The sequence below is a fragment of the Lampetra fluviatilis genome, chromosome 31 (genome assembly GCF_964198595.1).
Source record: "Lampetra fluviatilis chromosome 31, kcLamFluv1.1, whole genome shotgun sequence".
Classification (NCBI taxonomy): Eukaryota; Metazoa; Chordata; class Hyperoartia; order Petromyzontiformes; family Petromyzontidae; genus Lampetra; species Lampetra fluviatilis.
This window is the reverse complement of record NC_136305.1, coordinates 4,035,977-4,055,416: the sequence shown is the minus strand read 5'-3', so window position 1 is coordinate 4,055,416 and position 19,440 is coordinate 4,035,977. Positions and strand designations below refer to the sequence as shown.

General features: G+C 51.2%; 1 protein-coding gene across 1 annotated transcript; it reads left to right on the top strand.

Annotated features, from left to right (window-relative positions):
- The first annotated feature begins 9,901 nt into the window (after nucleotides 1–9,901).
- On the top strand, nucleotides 9,902–18,349 carry NPFF (neuropeptide FF-amide peptide precursor). Its single transcript, XM_078871172.1, has 3 exons — nucleotides 9,902–10,193; nucleotides 15,342–15,508; nucleotides 18,132–18,349. The coding sequence occupies exons 1-3, from the start codon at nucleotides 10,047–10,049 to the stop codon at nucleotides 18,256–18,258; spliced, it is 441 nt and encodes a 146-aa protein (XP_078727298.1). The 5' UTR covers nucleotides 9,902–10,046; the 3' UTR covers nucleotides 18,259–18,349.
- Nucleotides 18,350–19,440: the final 1,091 nt, after the last annotated feature.

The following is a 19,440-nucleotide window of genomic DNA, read 5'->3' as shown; positions in this document are numbered from 1 at the left end:
TTTCATTCGTTGGCTGTGGAGAGATTCCCCGATGAATTATTCACACGCGCGATGGACTTAACACCTCATCCGGAGGGAGAGAAAACAAAGGGCATTTGTTTGACGAAACGCGGCAACTGCGCCCGAGTTATGTGTTTGCCGTCCTCCTCCGAAAGTGGCGTAGCTCTCGAGTGTGAAGGCGGTGCAACTGCTTCGGGGGGGGGGGTACCACAAAGAGGGGGGGGGGGGGTCACATTTATTTAATCTCCAGGTCCCATAACACCCACGCGATGCTGGACCTGCACAGAGACCCATAGACGTGCACCGTGACCCATAGACGTGCACAGAGAACCATAGACTCGCACAGAGACCCATAGACTCACACAGAGACCCATAGACTCGCACAGAGACCCATAGACGTGCACAGAGAACCATAGACTCACACAGAGACCCATAGACTGGCACATAGTCCCATAGACTCGCACAGAGACCCATTGACTCGCACAGAGACCCATAGACTTACACATAGACCCACAAAAGTGCATAGAGACCCATAGACTTACACAGAGATCCATAGACGGGGCCCGTAGCTACTACATATGTGTAGCTACTACATATGTGTAGCTACTACATATGTGTAGCTACTACATATGTGTAGCTGCTACATCTGTGTAGCTACTACTACACATGTGTAGCTACACTTATGTAGCTACTACATATGTGTAGCTACTACATATGTGTAGCTACTACTACATCTGTGTAGCTAAACTTATGTAGCTACTTTTGCTACCGGGATGATCCGGCACTGGGTGGGACGATTGGACCGGAAGCCCCCCCCCCCCCATTTCATTGCAGCACCACGGCGCATTGCAACTGCGCTGCAAACTCGACGTGCTGGTGAATAAAAAAGTAAGCAAGCTCGGAATAGTCCAGCAGCATCAGCAGGTGCAGGAGGAGGAGAGATCGGCAAAACTAAATTACAAGAAGAGACAATTTGTGTATCTTCTTGCAATAAAAAAAAAACTCAATATTTTAAGAGCCGCGATGCACGGCGTGGTGAATACGAGACGGTGGTGGTCCTGAGTGAATAACGTCACGATGACGACGCGGTCCTTAAAGAGCCGTCGCATGCGGCTCTAGATCTGCAGGTTATACTGGTAGGAACCTCCTGGTTACACCAGCCCACAGGGGATTATTGTGTCCGTCCGTCTGTCCGTCCGTCGTGCATCCAAAAATGGGAGGGGTGGGGCTGGGTGGAGAGGGGAGGGTGGGGAGGGGCTGGGTGGGGAGGGGAGGGTGGGGAGAGGCTGGGTGGGGGGTGGGAGGGGTCGGGCTGGGTGGGGAGAGGCTGGTCACCACGTGGTGCCCTTATAAAACTCAACGTTTAACCTACTCACGCCGGCTTGTGCCCGCCCTCACAGTCGGCCATATTTGCGGAATACACCACGCCGCCGTTGACCCTGGCCATTGACCGAGCAACCCAACGTTCCTACCAGCTCCCTCCGCAGGAATGTGTTTGACTCCTGAGATAGCGGATCAAAAAAAAAACTCAACTACTTTTTTTGTTTGTCTTACCAGGTAAGGGTCACCAAGCTATGGCGATCTTTGATTTCAGAAGCGACCTGGCCACAGATGACAGCTCCACGAAGCGGCTTATCACGCGGAAATGCATCGCAGCCACATAACTCTAAAAGCGTGATGTTGTTTCTAAACTGTGGAGAGGAAAAACCGGAAGACCCGGAGACAAATCCACGCGACCACGGGGAGAGAGAGAGAGAGAGACGCAAACTAAAAATATTACAGGCATCGCCAGAGTTGGGATCGAACCCATGGACCTCCTGCGTACCAGGCGAGGTAGTTAACATCTCGCCACTGCGGCACCCACACCCCCGGTATTTCTCTGCGCTTGGCCTGAGCAATGGTCCCAATAAAAAAGCGACGCGCGCTTAGGGGAAACGCGGCGAATCGGCGCTATATAATATTTCTCAGCCGCGAAGTCTTGGAGAGATGGTGGCGTAAGAGAGCGGAGGTGGCGATTACGAGCGTTGAATCTTGAGACGCGCCGGCATGCGCGAGGCTCACGAGCGAGGGTTGTGGTGTGTGCCCATGTTACGCTGAACTTCTTTCGCACGGCACGTAGGCAAACCGTGCTAATCAACAAACTAAAGACAACACGCAGTTTTAAAGAAATTCGTTTTCAATGCAGACGAGTTCAAAGTGCGCAAGTTCCAGTGGCTTGCTCATAGTTATCGGGCGTTACTGCAGCCTGGAGGTGGTGGTGGTGGTGGTAGTGGAAAGGCCCAGACATTGTATATTTCATGAGAAAGGCAACAAGTACAATGGAAGAAAAAACAACCCCGAAGTAAAATCCCACCCCGCGGTGTAGAATCCGTCGTAAACACAAAACGCAGTTCTAACGAAAATTCGTTTTCAATCTCGACGATTTCAAAGTGCCACAGCTCCCAGTGGCTTCCTGATATCGGAAGGGGTGAAGAGCGTTCCAGACGGCCGCAGAGGCGCATCTGAACGCGCACGCGATGCAGCGACGGTCTTTGTTCGATGGCGATCCAGAAGCGAGGATGACCGAGACGATGGTTGTTTATACTCCTTGACGAGATCAGCGAGGTATTGCGCTTTATACGCGGCAAGATTGTTCCAGGCGATGTGCACTCTAAGGCCACGTGAAGTGTCTAAGGCTCGACACTTAACAGCCTCTTCTTGGTTCTTTCGGTAAAGCCACGTAGAAGGGAAGTAATAAAATAATAAAAATAAAACATAATACAATAAAGTAATTCTCACGACGTTTCGGCTACAACGCAAGCAGCCGTCTGCTTGCGTTGTAGCCGAAACGTCGTCTGCTTGCGTTGTAGCCGAAACGTCGTGAGAATTATTTTATTATGTTTTATTTTTATTATTTTATTACTTCCCTTCTACGTGACTTTACCGAAAGAACCAAGAAGATGAATCCCTGCAGTCACGAAAGCTTTAAATCGAAACTTAACAGCCTGTAGGGGCAAGTGCTGTTAGCGAGGCACCTATGAAGGCCGGCACGGCACACGAGGGGGTTGGATGGCCAACACCACGCCCGGGCCGCATTTGTCTCCAAAACGTATCGCACACCCATATTCCGAATGAGCTGATCACCAGCCTAATCCTGTTAATTAAAGCACTGTAATTGTATTGCCGGGAACGAGGCTTAGGTTCGCTTTTTTTTTATTAGCGGCAACCAGGCGCTGCTTTATGAAGGTGGCTTACACGGGAATAGCGCTTCAAGCGACTCAAAATGCCAATGACCGAATCCGAGATGCAGATGGTCCAGGACAGCGCTCGAAGGCGCAAACATGGTTTCTTTTTGTGATATTTCCGCTAAGCCTGTGCGCGTGTCATCTACACTGAATGAGGAGGGGGGGGGAGGGAGTGCACTGAGCTTTATTAGACGGTCATCTTGCAATATCTATTCAGCTCTACTCCGGCGTCCTTATTATTGAAATAATTCACGGGGAAGGCTGTTAACTCCCAATCCGCGGCGAGGCGAGCTCGGGGGGGGGGGGGGGGGTGAGCGCCCGGAAGTTTGACTTGAGGGATGGTTTTAATTTTGGCCACTTTGAGGGCAGCATTCGCTATTTGCGATGCTGGCTTGGGCTCGCGTATACGTCAGACCGCGAGCTTGAGAATAGCGGGAACATGTAGCGCACAAGGACAGAGATCGCACGTAATGGAGTTTTTGGAGCAAGTGCCGTGAGCGATTCACGACTTCTTTCGCACCGTACGTAGCCAACCGCGAAGGATACGAAACTTGACACGCACACACACACACAAACTCTTCTTCAAGAAATTAGTTTCTAATCTCGATTTAAAACTGCATAGCAACAGTGGCTACCCAGCATCCCGATAGGGGTGTGGTGTTGACAAGACCAAATTAACTATATGATTCTACAGAGGCATTGCGTTGGTTGTGAATGGGCCCTGGTGCAAGGAGTTCAATGGGTGCCCCTCCCATCTACTTCACTCCCCTTCACCCCGCGTCTCTCCAGCCTGGCGCCCGGACCCATCAGACCCATGGGCCGTAGCGCAGTTGCACCGCCTGCACACCCGGCGAGAGCGCCGCGTGTCCGCGAAGGTCGCGCAAAGTTTGTAGCCGGTACGGCCTCAACGTTCTTACAACCAAGGCACGCACGCAGACACGTGTGAGATTTCATTACTTTATCTCTCGCGCGCGCGCGCACTGCGCTCCGCTCTCTCTTAATCGACTTTGGGTCGTCGCCTCTCCCGCGCTCGCTCGCTCGACAACCCACGAGCGCCCCGAGGGAATCGCAAATTCGCGCTCATTTCATAAACATCTGTCGGGACTACCGCCACCCTCCCCGGGACCACCATGGCAGCCCCCCCCCCGCAATAAACTCGATCCGCGAGCGATGAATTCCCTCTCGCCTGGGACGTACATGTGACGCATCGCGAGCGACACCGCAGCGCCTCTGTAGAGACGTTTTTATTTCGCTCTCTTTGACAATTCACCCGACACCCCCACCCCCGTCCACAGTAGAATGCCAAACCCCACACTCATCCTCCATCCATCCATCCATCCCAATCTTCCCCCTATACCCCCTCCCCCACTCTCCCCCACTCACTCACTCTATATCAATTCCCCGGCTGTGATTAAGCGCGTTAATCCAAACGCGATGTCGCACGGGCGTTGTGCATGATATAGGTGGAAACTACCGTCGCTTTTGATAAAATGTCACGGCCACCTATCTTCGGGCTACGATGCTAATGAGAATATCATTTATTCACGCAAGGTAGAAGAAAAATAACAAAAGCAGCAACTTATTAACGAGTCGAAAGAATGGCGTCGTTTCAAAAGGGTCCGAGATGCTCGGTCGAGTTTAAAAAAGAAATGTTCGTACGAACTATGGCACTGAATTCCCTTTATGTGGGAGGAAGAAGAAGTTGTTTGGCCAGAGCCACGCCCGGTCACCTTTGTCTCTCCCAGCGCGGTTGTAACTACCTCGCCTGGTATGCAGGAGGTCGTGGGTTCGATCCCGACCCTGACGCCTGCTGCTGTATATTTGTAGTTTGCGTGTCTCTCTCTCTCTCTCTGCGTGGTCGCGTGGGCTTTTCTCTGGGTCCTCCAGGTTTTCCCCTACGCATTTAGAATCGACATCACGCGTTTAGAGTGTTTGGCTGCTGTACATTTCCACGTGATGAGCCACTTCTTTGAGTTTTTATTCGTGACCAAGGTCGCTTCTGAAAAATAACTATTCCAGCTCAGTGGGCCTCACCGGGTTAAAACAAATATCTATATAGTTGAATAGTTTACATCGCCGGGAATCAAACCTTAGTTTCACTGCACGGTGACAACTGGCTGCGTCTGAAGAAGAGCACTCAGAAGACATTCCACAGACCGTTGAGAAACACACTTGCTGTACTGCCCTGTGCAACCACCGCTTCAATCGCCCCTCTGTATGATCCACTAGCCATTGCCAAAATTTCATGTGCACTCGAGAAATGATGACCAAAGACACTCCAGTCGCCCCCGTTGCCGAGATAAAAACAACAACAACAGCTCGCGTGCCAGAGCAGACGTCAACAATCTCGCCCGATGATTCCGCCGGAAATCGCAAAAATCCGCTGTGGAACGACGACAGAAAAGGACTCGGGTCGCACATCGGGCAGCACTGAAGGCTGGAACGGCGGGGCCAACGCAGACATCGTCCCGATCGACCGACTCGTCGAGGCAATCACCACCACCGCCACCACCACCACCACCACCACCACAACCACCGCCACCACCACCACCACCACAACCACCGCCACCACCACCACCACCGCCACAACCACCGCCACCACCACCACCACCACCACCACAACCACCGCCACCACCACCACCACCACAACCACCGCCACCACCACCACCACCACCACCCAGCCACCAGGAGGCTCTATGGGGTCGCAGGCGTGCTCGGCGACTATTCTATCCTGCATAATGCATGGGCATAATATGACTTTGAAACCCCCCCGCCCACCTCCTACGCATTTTCCATGAATATGCTAAATTCCTCTTGATATGCACATTTTTTTGTTAAGGCGCTCTTCTTCCACCTCCAACCCAGCTTATATATAAGCTCCTAGCTTGGCAGTGTCTCATTCTTCACCTGAAGACGGCTGCTTGCGTTGTAGCCGAAACGTCGTGAGAATTATTTTATTTTATTATGTTTTATTTGTATTATTTTATTACTTCCCTTCTACGTGACTTTACCGAAAGAACCAAGAAGATATTCTACGGAGGTTTAGAGTTAGGGTCAGGTCTAGGGTTAGTGGCTCGTGCGAGGGTTAGGGGCTGCATATAGATGAAGGTCTATAGGGATTTAGATTTGAAGCTTTCGTGACTGCAGTGATTCATATTCTTAGTTTTTTTCTTTCGGTAAAGTCACGTAGGTACAAAATTAAAATTGATAAAAGTAAAATTAAAAGTAAATAAAAATCACGACGTTTCGGAGGCAACACAAGCTTCCGTCTTCAGGTGGAACCGTCACAGCACGATAGCCGTATCAAGTGATTTTACCGGAAAAAAACCTAAGAAGTCTATAGGGTTACCGGCTAGTATCGGCGCAAACACAAATAACGCCTGCATTGTACATGCAAGCTTTCGCGACCAATATCATCCAATTGTCTGGGTTAGATCTCGTCAACGTGTAAGCGCGTCGTAAACCCGACACCACTCGACGCAGTCCGAGTGGAGGGGAAGTGGGTCGCGTTGTGAACAGCGCCACGTTCATAACTCGAGCGAACGACGACTTTTCGCCGTGGCGATTACGACAACGGGCATCGTCGTCGTCGTCACCACGATCATCATCGGCAGCGCCATCACCGGACTCACAGACTGCGCAAAGCTGTTTGCCGTGTGTTAGTTACAAACCGCACCTCTCCATAACAAAGGCTCAGTCCTTTGTTATGCAGTCTACTCTTGGTCTTAAGCCTCACCTTACCATATTAATAAAAAAAGTGTGTGGCGTTCCTGGCCCTTCCCCCCTCAACCATTATATATACGGGGTAGTATTTCTTGTGATCTCTCATTTACTTGATACAGCTGTCGTGGCTGTGACGGTTCCACCTGAAGACGGAGGCTTGTGTTGCTTCCGAAACGTCGTGAATTTTTAATTTGTCTTATTTTACTTTTATTAATTTAAATTTTTTACCTACGTGACTTTACCGAAAAAAACCTAAGAGTATGAATCCTTGCAGTCACGAAAGCTTCAAATCTAGAATCCATTGCATGTGCTGGGTCGGCGGGGGGGGGAGGCGGTGTGGGTGTGTGGATGGAGGGGCACGACCGATGTTTTACAATAGCCAGCCCCCACGCCAGTCTCTCCGCTTGATGTATTTTGGTAATCATTTCTCAAGGCGTGATCGGGACACGTCAACAGCAACGAGAGAGCGGCGAGAAACAACAACTGGAGACCAGGGATGGCGGAGAGGGGAAGGGGAGGAGGGGGGGAGGAGGTGGGGGGGGGGTGGAGCGATTGTTTCAAAAGTGTGCCTCTCGCCGTCCAACATCCATCCCCTCCAGCGCGGCGTGCGAATATGAGTCGGGTCGGCGGAGTGCATTCATCGCTCCGCTGTCTCTGTCTCTCTCTCTTTCTCCAGATCAATCCGGGGGGTGGCATTCGAGGAGAGTGCGGGGGGAGTTTGGGGGGGGGGGGCAGGTAGGGGTGCTACGTCGTCCTCTAATTGGTGAGATGAGCGAGGATTCCAGGCGTACAGGGGGTGCTCACAGCATCCTCGCAGCAGCAGCCGCCTCAATTCCCCACCAGCCCTTTCGATTGTCTGTCACTTGCTCTTTGTAATCGCGCGCTCGCTCGCTCGTCTGCGTTGCGTTGCGTGGCTCAAATCCGCAGGATGCAAAGGGGACGCGTCACGCGGTGATTTTTGCAAAGCCGCGTTGGTGACCCCGCAAAGGTAGAGGGCGGCGCGCTGTGGATGTGCGTGGAGCCGAGCCGTGGCGAGATGAGCGAGCGAGTGCCCGGGCGCAAGCTCAGCTCTGGAGCATGCACGCGTGCGTAGGAACACTTATGAGGATTCAAAATGAGACTTCAATTTGATGTCCCTCCTTCTCTCCCATCACCTCCCCTCCCCCTCTATTTGGTCAAGCGAGAGCTCGTATTGCAGTGATAGAGCTCCCCTGTTAAGCCTCTCATAAGCCACTGCGGGAGCATAGCGCACCGTGAAATCCATTACCGTCAATTGCATTTCAGATGTTCACGGTGGTGGAGGCAGCTCATGGCGAAGACCGTCCACAGGACTCACCTCGCCAACCTTGACATGACACCAGGCCTGGCTCTTCGCGGATGAGGACGGGGGGGGGGCACCGTGAAAGCGATTAACCGCTAAGTACAGGGTGGTCCAGATTTCTTATGACCCCGGTGGGAAGATGTTATCTGCCTCGCCTCGTATACAGGAGGAGGTCCCTGGGTTCGACCCTAACCCTGACGCCCGCTGTGTATTTGTTCTGTCTCCCCGTGGTCGCGTGGATTTTTTTTTATCTCCGGGTCCTCTGGTTTTTCCCCCCTCCACATTTAGAATCAACGTCACACGTTCAGAGTATTTGGCTACTGCTTGAAATGTCCACACGTTGATAAGCCACTTCGTGGAGCTATCATTTGTGATAGCCACATCGCTTCTGAAAGAGCTATGTTAGCTCAGTGGGTCTTACCAAGTAACATTAAATAAAAAATAGTTTAATTGTAGTTTTCATTCTCTAAAACGTAACATTTCCTCCGAAAGCTTAATTTGAAATGAGAAATTAATATGCAAAGAGAGTAAGGTTTATTTAAATCTGAAATTAATGTACAAAAGGAAAAACAATGCATGGGGTCAATTAAATTGGGGGGGGGGTCACAAGACACCTGGGCCACCCTGTCGAGTGAACTTTGGTGGGGGTGGCGGGGAGGATGGCGAGGGGGTATCAAGGGACACCGTGGTTGGTGCAGGGCTCACCCCCAGGTACCCCTTCTCGCGACAGCCCCCCGACACGACGCGATTGGGGTCTTCACGTCCCACCCAGCTGTGTGCGTGCCAACGGCATCACTGCGCCGTGCTGTTTAGTCATGGCGCGGGGGGGGGGGGGATGGGGCGTTATTTGCCCATATTTCACCACACTGAGCGGTGTGGCTTGCCGAACGGCGGTGACCCAGGACAACGTGCAGATACTGCTCCCCATGTCGACGCACGCGAGCCGTGGCAGGCAAACAAATTCGCGAACCCAGAAGGGTCGTTGGGCGCAGCGCGCTGATGATCGTCGCTGGCCACCCGTGACGCATCAAAATCGTTACCGCTGCCGCCACGAACGATGCGAGAACGTTGCAGCGTCCTCGGCGTCGCCGTTGTTCCGTGCCGATGCTGTGCGGGCGACACGCGCGCGCCGTTCGACGAACAGCGAACCACGTGCATAACGTGAACCCGTTGTTGCTCGTACGCGCGCAAGAGCAAAGGCGAGCGGACCTTAATGATGATTTATTTACTCATTGAGACTCAAGACCCGTTCAGGGGCGGTCCTGCTGGATTTGGGCTCTTTGACCAATTCCCCTTTAGAAACAAATCTGCAAATGACCAGAAATCCCATCATCATGGGCACATCAGTGGAGGTCATTTTTTTTTTTATATAAACGAGTGGTCGGCTTTACACCAGCGATGAGACGCGGGCTCGTGAATGTGCAAATCTAGAATACCTACAACTATACCTATCTGATAGAAACCGCGTCATTTACACCCATCCCAGAGGAAGCTTTAAAAAGGGCGAGTGTGGGGGGTGGAGTGGGGGGTAGAGTGGGGGGGGGAGGTCTCCATCAGAACAGGAATTCACACGCTCGCTCTCTCTCTATATATATGAGACACGCAGCGTTCCGCTGAAATAGACCGCGGCTTGATCTTCACGTAGTCCCCCCTCCCCCTCGTGCGCGTGTGTCCGAGTCTTGTGTCCGCGTCAGCCCGCAGCAGCAGTCACTCACCCGCCTTGCACTCCACCACTCACTCACTCACTCACGCGACCCTCTCTCACAACCCCTTCACCGATGGAAGCCAAGGCGGTGTCTGCGATGCTTCTCCTAACTCTGGCCAACTGTGTCCTCGTGGCTGCTGCGAGAGGTTCCTTCTCGTCCATGGAGGAGGCGGCGGTGCCCGACAGTGACAGCGCCCTTGCCAAGGACTACCTGGCGGAGGTGAGTGGTGACAGTCACACCTGCCTGCCTGTCTGCCTGTCTGCCTGCCTGTCTGTCTGTCTGTCTGTCTGCCTGTCTGTCTGTCTGTCTGCCTGTCTGTCTGTCTGCTTGTCTGTCTGTCTGCCTGCCTGTCTGTCTGTCTGCCTGTCTGTCTGTCTGTCTGTCTGCCTGTCTGTCTGTCTGTCTGCCTGTCTGTCTGCCTGCCTGCCTGTCTGCCTGTCTGTCTGTCTGTCTGTCTGCCTGTCTGTCTGTCTGTCTGCCTGCCTGCCTGCCTGCCTGTCTGTCTGCCTGCCTGTCTGTCTGCCTGCCTGCCTGTCTGCCTGTCTGTCTGCCTGTCTGTCTGTCTGCCTGTCTGCGTGTTGTGTTATACGTTTAAGTGGGGAGCGGTTGGAGCGCTGCGCTATGGAACCCGGCGACCCGAGTTCGATTCCCGCTCACGGCCAACGCCGGTGACGATTATCTGAAACGGTCCTGGGCCTCCCCTATGTCGACTCAGCCTCAAATGAGTAGCTGGTGCGGTGGGTAAACATCGCCACTAGGGATACAAAGGCGGCCGGGCGTGGTGTTGGCCAACCCACCCCCTCATGTGCCGTTCCGGCTTTCATAGGTGCTCGCTAACAGCACTTGCCCCAAAAGTGATTTTAGGCTATACGGGGGATCTTTGTCTTTGTTATTAGTTTATAGCTGTCAGAGAGATAAAGGTGCGGCCCTGAAACTGCGAGCACGCAATTGCACACGCGTGTTGGACGAAGCAGGTATACCCATAAACTTTACTCAGCCACAACACTTGCCCCCAAAGTGTGTCAAGGCTATACGGGAGACCTTTGTATTTATATGGCACTTTGCGCGACCTCACAATACATTAATTGGTGATGAGCTCTTTTATAATGACTGGATTGCACTTATAACTCAGTGCTCACTGCTCAGGCTGATTTGGATTCGGGATCATGGGCGTAAGGCACTACCACTAGATTGAGTACAAGGTAAGCTTGTCGAAAATTACCCGAAATTATTGTGCCCCATCGGTTTTACAAGTCGTAAATACATCGAGGTGGACGTGGAGTGCCACAAATAATTTCCGGAACAGCGTTCTGGAATGTTCCGGCTGAAAAGTACTCACCGCTTACATTACAAAGACAAAGGTCCCCCGTATAGCCTCCACTGACAATGAAGGCCGGCACGGCCCACGAGGGGATGGGTGGCCAGCACAACGCCCGGCCGCCTTTGTTTCCCCAGTAGCGATGTTTACACACCACACCAGGTACACATTTGAGGCTGAGTCGACCAAGGGGAGGCATAACACACACACCGACACGGGGCACACACGCGGATACAACGTGTGTACTTGCACGCTGCTTTGCGATGTGACAAAGCCCCACGAGTGCTTAAGCTTGCGAGATAATCGATTATTTGAGAATCGACGAATTTTAGGGTTTTTTTGCAATCGTGGTGAGTTAAACGAAAATTGGCGGCGAAACCCGTTTGCGTACAAACGGTTTATTGATCGGAAATAATTATCTATTCCTGCTTGCAGGCCGCAGTGCTGCGTGCAACTTGTGCCGCACAGGGGCAGCTGCCACTGGGAGTGGTGGTCGTGGGGGGTGGGAGGCACTTTCGCCGATAAGACATCATCAGTGCGGGGGGCCGCCACACGTTTGAAACCATTGCGGGTTTGGACAGCAGCATGATGATGATTGGATTTCGATTAAAAGCTTTCGTGACTGCAGGGATTCATCTTCTTGGTTCTTTCGGTAAAGTCACGTAGAAGGGAGATAATAAAATAATAAAAATAAAACATAATAAAATAATTAAATTCTCACGACGTTTCGGCCACAACGCAAGCAGCCGTCCTCAGGTGAAGAACAGGTCTGTCGGAAAGACAGCGTCTGAATGAACACCGCCAAGCTTGGCAGCGTATATTTAAGCTGGGTTAGGGGGGGAAGAGCGCCTTGACAAAGGAATTTGCAAATTCCTTTGTATACGCTGCCAAGCTTGGCGGTGTTCATTCAGACGCTGCCAAGCTTGGCGGTGTTAATTCAGACGCTGTCTTTCCGACAGACCTGTTCTTCACCTGAGGACGGCTGCTTGCGTTGTGGCCGAAACGTTGTGAGAATTGTATTATTTTATTATGTTTTATTTTTTTTTATTTTATTATCTCCCTTCTACGTGACTTTACCGAAAGAACCAAGAAGATGATTGGGTTTTTTTTACACATTTCGTGGATTGTCGGGGGGGGGGCAATGAAAAAACACCGACTTACGCGCACTGAACAATGCTCGCAAATTGCCAGTACGATGAGCGTAAGAATCGATTTTAATCGATGATTCATCGACGCATTTTGCACCCCCCGTTCGTTTTTTTTGTTATTCACCGATGAAGCGGTGGCGAGATGTTAACTAGCTCACCTGGTATGCAGGAGGTCGTGGGTTCGATCCAGACTCTGACGCCTGCTGCTGTATATTTGGAGTTTGTGTGTTCTCCCCGTGGTCGCGTGGATTTTTATCCGGTGGGGTTTTTCGCTGCACATTTAGAAACGTGCGTTCAGAGTATTTGGCTACTGATATAAATGTCCGCGTGATGAGCCACTTCGTTGAACTACCCACTTGTGGCCAGGTCGCTTCTGGAAAAGAATTGCTTCATAGCTCAGTGAGCCTTACCTGGTAAAATAAAAAAATAAAAATAAAATTTTAGTTGTAGTGTGTGGAGAGAGCCTTGGTTAAAATACAAAGGGGGAGCGTGGGATGTTGGTGATAACAACATTCCACACTGTCGGCATAGAATAATCGACCGGCGAACAACAGGGCACAGGCGAGCTTCCGTGTGTGCGTTGAGCTTCTTTCGCACCGTACGTAGCCAACCCTGCTCATCGGAGCTTTCGTATCCACGCGTCGCGTTTCGATATCGAGGCAATTCACAGAGTACGAACTTTCTTAAGCGATGCGATACGAAGACGATCGTGACCCCAATTGGTTGAAGTGAATTCGAATGATGTTCAAGAAAGGCTCGAGGAGCAGCCGAAATGTTTCCCGAAGTACATGCATGTACTAAATACGAAGTACATGCATGTACTAAATACGAAGTACATGCATGTACTAAATAGTACATGCATGTACTAAATAGTAAGTGTGGGGGTCTCTGCTCAGGACTAGAATGAGTTTTATTTTCAGTTTTCGTAAGCATATTGTTAGTCTTTTTTTTAAAAAAAACACAGTATCTGGTGAGAATTTCACAAGAATGACAGATCACGCGCATAACGAGCTCGGGGTAATGCGGCCCTCAACATGAGCGAACCAACGAGGAAGCTGGTGACGAGAAGGTCATCAGACGTTTAGAATGTTGGGGGTCGCTATAGCGGAGGTCGCCGATTTGGTTTCATTCTAGATTTGAAGCTTTCGTGACTGCAAGGAATCATACTCTTAGGTTTTTTTCGGTAAAGTCACGTAGGTAAAAAATAAAATTTAAATTAATAAAAGTATTAATAGAAATAAAATAAAATAATAAATCACGATTTGGTTTCACTCACGGACCGGGGGGGGCAGCATCAGGCTGGAGCTGCCCCAGCGCTGCTCACGCGGGGGGATACGAGATCCGTCAGCATCATCATCATCAGCAGCAGCAGCAGTTTACTCTTTAAACTATTTGTTATTAAATCCTTTATATTAAGTTCACTTGCTTGCTTGCTTGCGCGCTTACGACCGTGCAAATCTTTCGGTCGTTTTTTAACCCACTTCCCGTGATCCAATCGAGTTGACATTTTGCACGCAGACTCGTTGTGCGTGACAATTTATTTTCGGCCAAATTTTCCACTTTTTAGGAAAAAATTTTTTTCATATTTAATTTAAAATACCAATGTGATAAAAATGAAACTCTTACTCAAGAAACACAGAAATGAATAATAAAATAAAACCGATGCCACGCATATAAAGGATTTATAGTGAAAAACTTTGTTTTTACGGGTTAATTTTTTTTAACAGGTAAGGTCCCACTGAGCTCTACAGCTCTTTATTTAGAAGCGACATGGCCACAAGTGAAAGCTCAACTTAGTGGCTTATTATCACGTGGACATTTATAGCGGCCAAATTACTCTAAACGCGTGATGTCCATTCTAAATGTGGAGGTGAAAAACCGGAGGACCCGGAGAAAAATCCCACACGACCACGGGAAGAGAGAGAGAGAGAGACATGGAAACTCCAAATCTCCATGCGTTCGGGTAGGGATCGAACCCACGACCTCCTGCATACCAGGCGAGGTAGTTAACATCTCGCCACCGTGTGGTAGTGGACCAAGTAATACAACAATGCTCAATGGCAACAGTCACCGTGACATGGGACACGCACGCGTTATTATAATTATAACAACAGCAACAATTTTGGAAGCCCGTTGTCAAGAGAAACTTTGAGAAATATCGTTGCACCGCGAACACAATGTCAGAATCAGAGTCTTTATTCCTGGAGAAATCCGATGAGCCTTGAAGCTCTTCTTCCCCCACACATGTCCAGTAAAGACGGTCGCGACTTGAATGCACCACTATTATGTATGATATTATTACTATTATGTATTAGGCGCACTTATGTATTATATTTAACCACGTGAATTGACGACTTCATTAGCCACCTTCGTTCACAATAAACACATTACACGTTTAAACACACGTGATTTTTTTTATCTCTAAAATTGCCATAGCATGGAGACGCGATAGCAACGTTCCAAGTAGTGCTATGCATCTCGCAATGTGTACAGGGATCTCGCTCCTGTCAAACAGCGACGATAAATAACAATCCACTGCTGGATGAAGGCCCGGTTACACACGGAAGAACAGACATGCCAATATATCAATAGGAGCATGAGGAGGTAGACACAAGAACACATCGGCATGATGATAATGGGCTTGTGTACAAACTCGGCGACCCGAGTTCCACTACCGCTTTGCGTGTGCTGTGTGTGCACGTGCTATGTGTCGCATGTGCGTGTATGTGCTATGTGCCACTGTGTGTGCATCATCACCACCACTTTGTGTACACGTGTGCATCATCACCACCACCACTTTGTGTACACGTGTGCATCACCATCATCATCATCACCACTATACCACCACCGCCGCATCGTGCACACACACACACACACGTGTCTGTGTCTGTGTGCGTGCAGAGCGTCCACGAGGATCCCTACCGGGATAGTTTCGACCGCGCTTCTCCGGACACCGCGGTCCCCTCCTCGTCCGAGCAGCTGCTGCTCGGCCGCCTGGCCCGCGCCTTCGTGCACTTCCCGCAGCGGTTCGGCCGCGCTGGACCCTCGGCCCTCTTCCAGCCACAACGGTGAGCGTCGTGGACTCAGCCTCACCTCCCTCCCTCCCCCATCACCCAACTCACGGCCACACCGCCAGCGGTCAACTGCGTTCGGCGCACCGTGCGAATGCAGAGACGCACGCGCCCGCCGCTGCGAAAACCCTGGGTTGTTATGCCAGCCCCGCTTTGGTGCGTCCCATGAAAATACACAAACAAAGATCCGTATTAAATTTCGAGTTAAAGCTTTCGTGACTGCAGGGATTCATCTGCTTTGTTCTTTCGGTAAAGTCACGTTGAAGGGAAATGATAAAATAATACAAATAAAACATAATAAAATAATTCTCACGACGCTCTTCGCCTGAGGACGGCTGCTTGCGTTGCGGCCGAAACGTCGTGACTTTACCGAAAGAACCAAGAAGATGAAATATCCATATTCTTGGTTCTTTCGGTAAAGTCACGTAGAAGGGAAATAATAAATAATATTAATAATGAAACAATACAAATTCTCACGACGTTTCGACTGCAACACAAGCAATCATCATCATCAGGTGTGAAATCCACAGAAATAAATTTTGAAAAAAGTGGCGGGTTTTCCTAACATCAGTACCATAGACAGCGATTTGGCAGTTGGCCTGAACAGACCGTGGGGGGGGGGAGCAAGTGCCGTTAGCGAGTAGCCGCCGATGAAGAGCGAGACGTCACACGCGGGGGGGGAGGGGTTGTGCCAGCACCACAGGGTACTCATTTTAGGCTGAGTCGACCTGGGAAAGGCCCAGGACCATTGGCCACTGTCATTGATCGTGAGCGGGCCTCGAACTCGGGTGACCGGGTTTCGCAGCGCAGCCTGCGCCACCGCGCTTCAGGTGTGACAGCACCACGTGCTCGCACACAGGCGTTCAATTCCGGTACTTGCGAAGAAGCCAGTCAATTTCGAACACCTGCGTTCGAGATCACAGCTCCATGCACACACAAAGATCCCCCATATAGCCTTAACAGACTGTAGGGGCAAGTGCTGTTAGCGAGCACCTATGAAGGCCGGCACGGCACACGAGGGGGTGGGTGGCCAGCACCACGCCCGACCGCCTTTGTCTCCCTAGTGACGATGTCTACACACCGCACCAGGTACTCATTTGAGGCTGAGTCGACCTAGGGGACGCCCGGGACCGGTTCAAATAATCGTCACTGGTGTTGGCCGTGAGCGGGAATCGAACTCGGGTCGCTGGGTTCGTAGCGCAGCGCGCTAACCGCTACACTACCGCTCCCCACACCACCATGAACACCTGAGTTCAATCCCAGATTCACCGCTGGCTTCAGACAGCGTCTGATAGCAGTTGATGGTGCTGTACGTGTGTTGAATGGAGCACTACTATGTGTGTTGAAGTTGTGAGAGTAAGATCATATAGTCTAGTGAAACAGGCTCTCTGACTTCTAAAGAAGCGCGGTTATTTTCATTCAATAAGCTTTGGGAAATAATTGAAACGTCTTTGTCTTTAATATTAAGTGTTGTTCTAAGTCAACAAAGAGGCGATATTGGAATGCAAATTCAACGTAATAACCTAAACTACTCTTAAACTATTTTTTTTTACCAGGTAAGGCCCAATGAGCTCTCAAGCTTTTTTCAGAAGCGACCTGGCCACACCCTCCACGCTCTGAAAACCCCTAATTGTTGTTTTAATTCCTTTCACCAACTCAATTCCACAAGTCCAACCTCGTCCCACCGTTCACGCTCGAGTCCCCAGCGTTGAAGTTGTCCATTTGTCTACGAGGAAGCGCGATCACCCCTCGTCACGGATCGAAGGCGAGCGGCCGCCCTGGTTAATGCTGCGGTTGCACATTCACATAAATTAAATGCATAAAAAAACACATTCACTTCACAGTGCGCGTAAAAAAACAGGTAACCGTGGCGTCATTGGCAAGAGCAGGCAGCTGTGTGCCCACAGTTGGGAAAAGGCCACCCGAACACAGAATCCGATTACTGGACTGTCCCGGTCTAGGCCTGGACAGGCGTGAACCCCTAGCGGCACCCTTTACCCATAATAGAGGTTTTTTGGGGTTAGATCGCTTAAATATATAAATGTGTCGTTAAACCCGCCACCACCCGACACAGCCGACTCGTAAGCGTTGTCATGTAAACAGAACGCGCCAATCCGTCACTAACGACACATTATATATTTACGCGATCTAACCCGAAAAATCCTGATAATTGTTTTTTTACCCTTCTATCTGGCAACAAAACTGACACATTTTTTTTACAAGGAGTCATGTTTGCATTGACCACAATACCTGCGGTCGGAATGCAAACAAAAAAACATAACTTTGATAATGTATGCATTGTCCTTGAAATTGATTGGTCCACACCCGAGACAGCTTTCTTAGAGCCTAGTCTCACATGGTGTTGGACCAGATGTCGCCAAAAAAGGTGTCAGTTTTGTTGCCAGATAAAAGGGTAAAAAAAAACTATCATCATATTTTGCTACTGGCAAATGAGGTTCCAATGGGGCCACAAAACACCTCTTATGGATGATATTGGTCGCGAAAGCCTACGTGTTAAACTGGCACCCTTACCTTTTACACTTGAACAGACTAAAATGTGTAGTCAATTCGTTAAGGAGTCCATTCCTCGCCGGGCCCCCCGTGTTTGCGCTCCGTGCAGATTTGGCCGTGGATCGAACGTCGACGAGGACGTTCCCCCCAACCTCTTCTACCGGCGTAGCTGGGGAGCGCCGGCCGAGAAGTTCTGGATGCGCGCCATGCCCCAACGCTTTGGCCGCAAGAAGTGACCGCAGCGACGCGGACGACACCACCCCTCATCGCCACGAGGGCACCAAACCAGCAGCGCCAGCACTCACTAACACTCCCCACTATTCTCTCAAGAGCCCTCACCCACCACGCTCTCAAGAGCCCACACCCACCACGCTCTCAACACCCCACACCCACCACTCTCTCATCACCCGACACCCACCACGCTCTCAACACCCCACACCCACCACTCTCTCAACACCACACACCCACCACGCTCTCAACACCCCACACCCACCACTCTCTCAACACCCCACACCCTCCACTCTCTCAACACCCCACACCCTCCACTCTCTCAACACCCCACACCCACCACTCTCTCAACACCCCACACCCACCACTCTCTCATCACCCCACACCCACCACGCTCTCAACACCCCACACCCACCACTCTCTCATCACCCCACACCCACCACGCTCTCAACACCCCACACCCACCACGCCCTCAACACCCCACACCCACCACTCTCTCAACACCCCACACCCACCACGCCCTCAACACCCCACACCCACCACTCTCTCATCACCCCACACCCACCACGCTCTCAACACCCCACACCCACCACGCCCTCAACACCCCACACCCACCACTCTCTCAACACCCCACACCTTCCACTCACTCAACACCCCACACCCACCACTCTCTCATCACCCCACACCCACCACGCTCGCAACACCCCACACCCACCACGCCCTCAACACCCCACACCCACCACTCTCTCAACACCCCACACCCACCACGCTCTCAACACCCCACACCCACCACTCTCTCAACACCCCACACCCACCACGCCCTCAACACCCCACACCCACCACTCTCTCATCACCCCACACCCACCACGCTCTCAACACCCCACACCCACCACGCCCTCAACACCCCACACCCACCACTCTCTCAACACCCCACACCCACCACGCCCTCAACACCCCACACCCACCACTCTCTCATCACCCCACACCCACCACGCTCTCAACACCCCACACCCACCACGCCCTCAACACCCCACACCCACCACTCTCTCAACACCCCACACCTTCCACTCACTCAACACCCCACACCCACCACGCCCTCAACACCCCACACCTTCCACTCACTCAACACCCCACACCCTCCACTCTCTCAACACCCCACACCTTCCACTCACTCAACACCCCACACCCAC

Coding starts and splice junctions, on each gene's coding strand:
- NPFF (XM_078871172.1), top strand. CDS start 10,047: ATGGAAGCCAAGGCGGTGTCTGCGATGCTTCTCCTAACTCTGGCCAAC. Junction 10,194..15,341: donor CCAAGGACTACCTGGCGGAG/GTGAGTGGTGAC, acceptor GTGTGCGTGCAG/AGCGTCCACGAGGATCCCTA. Junction 15,509..18,131: donor GCCCTCTTCCAGCCACAACG/GTGAGCGTCGTG, acceptor CGCTCCGTGCAG/ATTTGGCCGTGGATCGAACG.